The sequence below is a fragment of the Eurosta solidaginis genome, chromosome 5 (genome assembly GCF_040869045.1).
Source record: "Eurosta solidaginis isolate ZX-2024a chromosome 5, ASM4086904v1, whole genome shotgun sequence".
Lineage (NCBI taxonomy): Eukaryota > Metazoa > Arthropoda > Insecta > Diptera > Tephritidae > Eurosta > Eurosta solidaginis.
This window is the reverse complement of record NC_090323.1, coordinates 229,135,057-229,144,303: the sequence shown is the minus strand read 5'-3', so window position 1 is coordinate 229,144,303 and position 9,247 is coordinate 229,135,057. Positions and strand designations below refer to the sequence as shown.

Genomic DNA, 9,247 nt, shown 5'->3' with positions numbered 1-9,247 from the left:
CTTATACACCTTCCATATTTTTGTTTTCATTCTCTAAACAACGGTCACTCTAATGTTGTCATGTAGGAAAAACTGGAAAATGAGTAAAACTGATAGACATTTGAGTTATGCCAGGCGCATGATTCAAATTTGTCGCCAAAATGTGTGAAGCATATATTTCCTTTTGAACATTTTACTTAAGATAAAAGTTTACTCATAAAATACTGGGCACGATTTACCCACGAGGATTTAGCATATTCTCTCCCGATTTGGGTCGTAATTCTTATTGATTTTTTCCTACAAATTTTCGGGATGGGTCCTACATACTTTATGACTACACCGAGCGGCATATTCAAGGCGTCTGCCTTGAGAATTTTTGACTGAAAGCTTTTGGTAGCTGAAATACACTGGCAGTGTTTGCCAAACTACTCCCAAGGGTCAAAAGCTCTTAGTATAATTTTTTTTTACCTTTGCGTTCTTGTAAGGCCAGAGAAGGCATCCGCCAGCAATTGTATTTTATTTTTGGAAAATTTTAAGACCGTTCTTTAGATCTGTTATTAGAATTACCTTTTCAGGAATATAAGTTTTACAAGGAGCAGCAATCTCCAAATAGTCACTCTCATGCAGTGGTCGGCAAAAACTAAAATGTAAGTGAATTAGTTAGAGCGAGAGCATGAGCAGCCAAGAAAGAAACTAAAATTAAAATTACAACATGCAGGGGATGCATTTATACCAAAACTTTTGGAAAATGTCATTTTTGATTCAGCAATAGTTTGAAATATTTTCAAGTCCCTTAAATATCGCAAAAATAGAGGCGATCACTAGCATAAAAAACCGTGGAAATACCAAATGTTTAAATATATATAGCTGATTTAAAAAACAAAAATATACATAAATGCCAATTTTTTTACTTTTTCGTAAAAATGTCGTTTTTTGCAGTGCAGAAGTTCAGTTGTTAGTAATATTCCTCACAGGAAACTTTATCATTTTTGCTACAGCCGTGCGCAGTGTTTATTCGTTGCTGTCACGCTAACGACTGACGACGGAGAGTAAGAATATGTGTGAAGTGAGGTCTGGCTCAATTGAGCAATGGCGCGCGCTCTAATGTTAACCATGTAGGAACAAGTAGAAGATGAGTAACTAACGGCAATTTCCATTGCCAAAATTGTATTACGCATGATTCAAAAAAGTCGTCACAAAGTCTGAAGTACATATGTAAGTATACCTATACATATGACCTTTTACTTAGGACAGAAATTTACGCATATATAAAATCTTTAGTTGCAAACGAGATTTTCCTTCAAGTTGTTCAAGTTTTTGCCTTAATTGTGTAGAAATTAGTTAACATAATTAAAGTAAATACAAACACAAATTGTTGTTTTATAAAAAATGCACGCATTCAGTGAATCTCAAACTTTTAATTCAAATAATATCGGCAACACTGTGCCAAATGTTATGTTCGATAATACGATGCCAAATTTTAGTGAAATGTCGGTTCGAGATGGAGGTAATAACAAATAAAGTTAAAATTATGGCATGGATTTGATAGAAACAATTATTTTCTAGAAAATTTGAATATGACAAACACTGTTACAATGGACCCCAAAATGAATGCCGGTCATCAGGAAGCTTTACCAACGTATTCAGTTGATAATAGCATTCAACAATTCGAAATACCGGATCCAATTATAAGACGTGCATTTAGTCGTAAAGTTTTTACTTATTTACTGGTACTAATGTCCTTTGTCGTTGTTTCTCCTCTATACATACATAAATAATATATTTCTAATTGCAGATTCAGCATATTTTAATGTTGCCAATAATTGAAATATTCATTGTTTGTTTTGAACCATTTTCCTATGCAACTGTTGAAGGAATTCGTGGAGTAATTTTATGCTGCTTGATTGTATTTTATTTCTTTAGTGATATGCGACGTTATGCACCTATGAATATTGCAGCTTTTGTTGTTGTAACATTACTTGTAGCTATTGAAGCCGGTTCTTTAGCAACCGGGATACAATCTCAGCTAGTAAGTTAAGCGCTCACCTTTCTTTGTATTTCTGTATAAATTTCTATTTATCATTCCAGGCCATTTTTCCGCATCTTATAATAATTTTACAAATTTTAGCTATAATTGCGTATTCAGAACAAACTCGTTATAAATTTAGTATAATCAATGCTATTTTATTAGTTCTCATCATATCAATAGCCGGACATTATCTTGCGGAGATTATATATCATTTCTCCGCAATTGAAGTCAAATATGGACTAGTGTCCTTCACAACTTACCGTGCGGCGTACATCGTTTACGATATGCATCTTATGTTAAGTGGACATCATGGATACATTTTGCAACCAGACGAATATATTTTCGCAGCTACGAATGTGTACGCAGATTTAATTAATCTTTTTTGGCGCATTTTTAGATTTTTAATAATAACACCTGTAGTTACTATATATAAATTTTTAGTTGGATGTTGCTTTGCTGAAGTATGTTAAGCCCCTAATACAATATTTACATTACATCTTAAACTCGGGTATATGGCGCAATATAAATGTCACATAAGACGCCTTCTTTCATTGAAAGTTGAAACTATTGTTAAATTACAAGTCTTAAACTAAACTAAATTACTCAAATTTTTTAATACTTTTTTATTTGACTTGCTTTCATATATAAGATGCTCTATATCAAAACGCTTTGCGAGCAATTCAGATTTTTTTTTCTTTTTTGGCGTTTTGATGTAATTTTTTTTTTCAATACTACAATTCTACATGAAAGTCCCAAAAAGATATAAGGAGAATAGGTCAAGCCAAATTAAATGTCCATCAAAAAATTCGTTTTGCAATACGCCACTCTGTTTACGGCCATCGTGGTGTCGCGCGTAACGTGGTGTGGGGGGTGGCGTGCAATACCACACTGAAGGTCCAGCTAATCAAGGATTAAGGCCTTGGAAGAGAAAGATTCAACTTTTTGGGAAAAAGTTTTCAGTACGAACAAATTTTTTCGGATGTATAACATAATCCCGATTTTTAAAATCCTGAAATTCGTAATCTCGCCACGACCATCTCTCGACAGTTCACAATTCTGACATAATTCTTATCCCGACAAAACCAAATCCCGACCATTTAGTGTCTGGGCACCACGTAATCCCCACATTAAATCTCGACATCTTACCCGATCCAACACCAACTACGCGATCTACAATATTTTTGCGCATAACACCTTTCTGCAAAGGCGGCTTTCAGGCGCGCTTCAAAAAAATAACCCTTAGCCAATCCAATGCCGGCTACGCGATCCACAGTATTTCTGCACAGAACAGCTTTCTGAATAGGCGTAATGTAAGAAAACAAAATTTTGGTAAATTTTTTTAGATTATGTGTTTTTAGGTTATGTTTTCGAGATATTGTCTTGTCGCCATTTGTATGTGTCGGGATTTTGTTATGTCTGGATTGTGTGTTATCGGTATTTCTGAAAATTGTCAGGATTATACATTGTCGAGATTCGCAAAGTGGGGACTATGAGGTTCACCCAATTCTTATAAGCGGGATTTTTTATAATATATATATATTTTATAGTATATACATCTACATTGGCGGGTAAAAAAGTGTTTATTATCACTTAGATATTGTATAGGAGACCCATCTAGCGGCAATTGTTAAAGAGTCGCGGCAGTGGTTAAATAACTCGCTACAAAACGGGTTGCGCATAACAGCGGAGACACGCACCTCTGTTGCTCATAGTGTATGACCTTTAGCTGAATCGGCTGCGATGAATCGTGGACACACATACTTGTCGGTCATTGAAGTGGAGAATAGTGTAAAGATAAAATGGAGATACTTATTTAAGTTGCAAATGAGTATAATGCATACTGAAATCTAGCAGTATTAATTTTCTGCGCAATAATTTCATAAGTGTAGATAAAGTTGTGCAATTAGCAATCCATATAAAGTTTAAGTTCATATGTATATACACGTAAAAAAAATACAACCAATATTTACTGACAATATAAATTTAATAACATAAGTTCGCACAGAATGACCCGATTTGAAAATGGTCTAAATCTTAACTATTATGTATAGTATATATAACTGTATATATAGCTATGTATATTAGGGTGGGTCGATTTGTATGGACGAAAGTTAACCGATATCGCGCCATCGATTTTTCGATAGGATTTGGGCTCAGGAAAAAAAGTTCCACTACGCATACCCAAAAAATAATTTTCGAAATTTCATTTTTTTGCCTTTTTTTCGACTTTGATTTTTAAGTTCTTTTTTCATGACCTATGTATTAAAAAATGTTCATATGTATACCCTGTCCGACCCCAAAATGTCCGCTAAAAACGTTGGCGATAACAAATATTTTATTTTTTTTTTTTTTAACTGTAATCACCAACGTTTTTAGCGGACATTTTTGGGTCGGACAGGGTATACATGAAAATTTTACAATCAAATGAAAATTTTTGTAGTAGGACATGAAAAAAACCTTAAAAATCAAAGTCGAAAAAAATCAAAGACATAAAATTTCGCAGGCTCGAAAATAATTTTTTTTGGATATGCGTAGTGGAACTTTTTTTCCTGAGCCCAAATCCTATCGAAAAATCGATGGCGCGATATCGGTTAATAAATCGACCCAGGCTAATGTACACTAATTGACATGAAATTGCAAAAAATGCAGAAATATGTTTAAATATCTAAAAATTATTATTAAAATTGTTATAGCAAAATATCAACCGTTTAAAATATTTCTTATCTGATACCTTTTGAAGAAGATCAATAAAATCTTATATACTGATTGCTTGACTTTGAGTAACGGGAAGGAATGCATTAAAATACACCTTCTTATTTAGATTAGTATCTGCCCAACCCGAGCAACGCTGGCTACCCTGCTAGTAATTCAAAAAATGCAATTGCCTAACTTTCTCAGCTCAACCTTTCTTATATAAATGGTGAAAACATTTCACTTTCGTACATTTACCAACTGCTGGCTTTAGAAATTCTTTACGTTTTCCTTCCTTCAAACGTACGAGCAATCGATAAATACTTTTGGAGACGTTCCTACCGAAAAAAAAAAACAAAAACTTTTAATTTATTTATACACACGTCGACTGTTTCCCTATTCAAACTTTAATAACACCATATGGCAACTTTTCTTCTCAACGCCCGCAAATTATAAACGCATTTAACCAGGTGGAAAGTATCACGTACGCTTTTTAGCTTGAAAAAAATTCAAACCCTACCAATGAAAAACTGAGTCGTTTAACGAGACATTACAAAACCAAGGAAAGGAAAGTAAAAAGAATGGATAAGGAATGGATAAGAAAATATAGATGGGACCGAACAGCATCATGCACAAACAAAAAAAGAAAAAAGGAGGAGGAAATAATTCTCACATGAGATGCCAGCTTCACCATAGCTCAAGGTATAATAATAACAGCATATCCACCATAATACCTACAACCCGTGTGCCACATATCATGGCCGGCATAACAAAATGAGCGGACGCGCACTTTGGATCATAGTCACTAGACCGCAATGGATGCGACAGCCAAATGTCAGTGAAGCGAATAAAAAACAAGTAAGGAAGGCTAAGTTCGGGTGTAACCGAACATAACATACTCAGTTGAGAGCTATGAAGACAAAATAAGGAAAATCAATCTGGGGTAACCCTGGAATGTGGTTGTATAACATGTGTATCAAATGAAAGGTATTAAAGAGTATTTTAAGAGAGAGTAGGCCATAGTTCTATGGATGAACGCCATTTAGGGATATCGCCATAAAGGTAGACCAGGGCTGACTCTAGAATTTGTTTGTACGATATGGGTATCAAATGAAAGGTGTTACTGAGCATTTTAAGAGGGAGTGGGCCTTAGGTCTATCGGTGGACGCCTTTTCGAGATGTCCCCATTAAGGTGGACCAGGGGTGATTCTATAATGTGTTTGTACGATATGGGTATCAAATGAAAGCTGTTAATGAGTATTTTGAAAAGGAGTGATCCTTAGTTCCATAGGTGGACGCCGTTTCGAGATATCGCCATAAAGGTGGACCAGGGGTGTCTCTAGAATGTGTTTGTACGATATGGGAATCAAATGAAAGGTGTTACTGAGCATTTTAAGAGGGAGTGGGCATTAGGTCTATAGGTGGACGCCTTTTCGAGATATCGCCATTAGGGTGGGCCAGGGGTGACTCTAGAATGTTTGTACGGTATGGGTATCAAACGAAAGGTGTTACTGAGCATTTTAAGAGGGAGTGGGCATGAGGTCTATAGGTGGACGCCTTTTCGAGATATAGTCATTAGGGTGGGCCAGGGGTGACCCTAGAATGTGTTTGTACGATATGGGTATCAAATGAAAGGTGGTAAGGAGTATTTTAAAAGGGAGTAATCCTTAGTTCTATAGGTGTACGCCTTTTCGAGATATCGCCATAAAGGTGGACCAAGGGTGACTCTAGAATGTTTGTACGATATGGGTATCAAACGAAAGGTGTTACTGAGCATTTTAAGAGGGAGTGGGCATTAGGTCTATAGGTGGACGCCCTTTCGAGATATCGCCATTAGGGTGGGCCAGGGGTGACTCTAGAATGTTTGTACGATATGGGTATCAAACGAAAGGTGTTACTGAGCATTTTAAGAGGGAGTGGGCATTAGGTCTATAGGTGGACGCCTTTTCGAGATATCGCCATTAGGGTGGGCCAGGGGTGACCCTAGAATGTGTTTGTACGATATGGGTATCAAATGAAAGGTGGTAAGGAGTATTTTAAAAGGGAGTAATCCTTAGTTCTATAGGTGTACGCCTTTTCGAGATATCGCCATAAAGGTGGACCAAGGGTGACTCTAGAATGTTTGTACGATATGGGTATCAAACGAAAGGTGTTACTGAGCATTTTAAGAGGGAGTGGGCATTAGGTCTATAGGTGGACGCCTTTTCGAGATATCGCCATTAGGGTGGGCTAGGGTGACTCTAGAATGTGTTTGTACGATATGGGTATCAAATGAAAGGTGGTAATGAGTATTTTAAAAGAGAATAATCCTTAGTTCTATAGGTGGACGCCTTTTCGAGATATCGCCATAAAGCTGGACCAAGGATGACTCTAGAATGTTTGTACGGTATGGGTATCAAACGAAAGGTGTTACTGAGCATTTTAAGAGGGAGTGGGCATTAGGTCTATAGGTGGACGCCTTTTCGAGATATCGCCATTAGGGTGGGCCAGGGTGACTCTAGAATGTGTTTGTACGATATGGGTATCAAATGAAAGGTGGTAATGAGTATTTTAAAAGGGAGTTATCCTTAGTTCTATAGGTGGACGCCTTTTCGAGATATCGCCATTAGGGTGGGCCAGGTGTGACTCTAGAATGTTTGTACGATATGGGTATCAAACGAAAGGTGTTACTGAGCATTTTAAGAGGGAGTGGGCATTAGGTCTATAGGTGGACGCCTTTTCGAGATATCGCCATTAGGGTGGGACAGGGGTGACTCTAGAATGTTTGTACGATATGGGTATCAAACGAAAGGTGTTACTGAGCATTTTAAGAGGGAGTGGACATTAGGTCTATAGGTAGACGTCTTTTCGAGATATCGCCGTTAGGGTGGGCCAGGGTGACTCTAGAATGTGTTTGTACGATATGGGTATCAAATGAAAGGTGGTAATGAGTATTTTAAAAGGGAGTAATCCTTAGTTCTATAGGTGGACGCCTTTTCGAAATATCGCCATTAGGGTGGGCCAGGTGTGACTCTAGAATGTTTGTACGATATGGGTATCAAACGAAAGCTGTTACTGAGCATTTTAAGAGGGAGTGGGCATTAGGTCTATAGGTGGACGCCTTTTCGAGATATCGCCATTAGGGTGGGCCAGGGGTGACTCTAGAATGTTTGTACGATATGGGTATCAAACGAAAGGTGTTACTGAGCATTTTAAGAGGGAGTGGACACTAGGTCTATAGGTGGACGCCTTTTCGAGATATCGCCATTAGGGTGGGCCAGGGGTGACTCTAGAATGTTTGTACGATATGGGTATCAAACGAAAGGTGTTACTGAGCATTTTAAGAGGGAGGGGGCATTAGGTCTATAGGTGGACGCCTTTTCGAGATATCGCCATTAGGGTGGGACAGGGGTGACTCTGGTATGTTTTTGTACGATATGGATATCAAATTAAAGGTATTAATGAGGGTTTTAAAAGCGAGTGGCCCTTAGATGTATATGTGAAGGCGTTCTCGCGATATCGACCAAAATGTGGACCAGGTGATCCAGAAAATCATCTGTCGGGTACTGCTAATTTATTTATATATGCAATACCACTAACAGTATTCCTGCCAAGATTCCAAGGGCTGTTGATTTCGCCTTGTAGAACTTTTTCATTTTCTTCTACTTAATATGGTAGGTGTCACACCCATTTTACAAAGTTGTTTCCAAAGTTATATTTTGCGTCAATAAACCAATCCAGTTACCATGTTTCATCCCTTTTTTCGTATTTGGTATAGAATTATGGCATTTTTTTCATTTTTCGTAATTTTCGATATCGATAAAGTGGGCGTGGTTATGGTCAGATTTCGCCCATTTTTTATACCAAGAAAAAGTGAGCTCAGGTAAGTACGTGGGCTAATTTTAGTAAAGATATATCGGATTTTGCTCAAGTTATTGTGTTAATGGCCGAACGGAAGGACAGACGGTGGACTGTGTATAAAAAATGGGCGTGGCTTCCACCGATTTCGCCCATTTTCACAGAGAACAGTTACCGTCATAGAATCTATGCTCCTACCAAATTTGAGAAGGATTGGTAAATTTTTGTTCGACTTATTCCAATAAAAGTATTCTAGACAAACTAAATGAAAATGGGCGGAGCCACGCCCATTTTGAAATTTTCTTTTATTTTTGTATTTTGTTGCATCATATCATTACTGGAGTTGAATTTTGACTTAATTTACTTATATACAGTAAAGATATTAAATTTTTTGTTAAAATTTGAATTTAAAAAAATTTTTTTTTAAAAAGTGTGCGTGTTCTTCATCCAATTTTGCTAATTTTTATTTAGCGCATATAGAGTAACAGTAGTAACGTTCCTGCCAAATTTCATCATGATATCTTCAACGACTGGCAAATTACAGCTTGCAAAACTTTTAACTTACCTTCTTGTAAAAGTGGGCGGTGCCACGCCCATTGTCCAAAATCTTACTAATTTTCTATTCTGCGTCATAACGTCAACCCATCTACCAAGTTTCGTCGCCTTATCTGTCTTTTGTAATGAGTTATCGCACTTTTTCGGTTTTTCGAA

At 37.0% G+C, this 9,247-nt stretch overlaps 1 protein-coding gene across 1 annotated transcript; it reads left to right on the top strand.

Annotated features, from left to right (window-relative positions):
• Positions 1 to 1,279: 1,279 nt before the first annotated feature.
• LOC137233757 (protein lifeguard 1-like) lies at positions 1,280 to 4,756 on the top strand. Its single transcript, XM_067757086.1, has 4 exons — positions 1,280 to 1,486; positions 1,546 to 1,709; positions 1,775 to 2,008; positions 2,068 to 4,756. Exons 1-4 carry the CDS (start codon positions 1,369 to 1,371, stop codon positions 2,476 to 2,478), a joined length of 927 nt encoding a protein of 308 aa, XP_067613187.1. The 5' UTR covers positions 1,280 to 1,368; the 3' UTR covers positions 2,479 to 4,756.
• Positions 4,757 to 9,247: the final 4,491 nt, after the last annotated feature.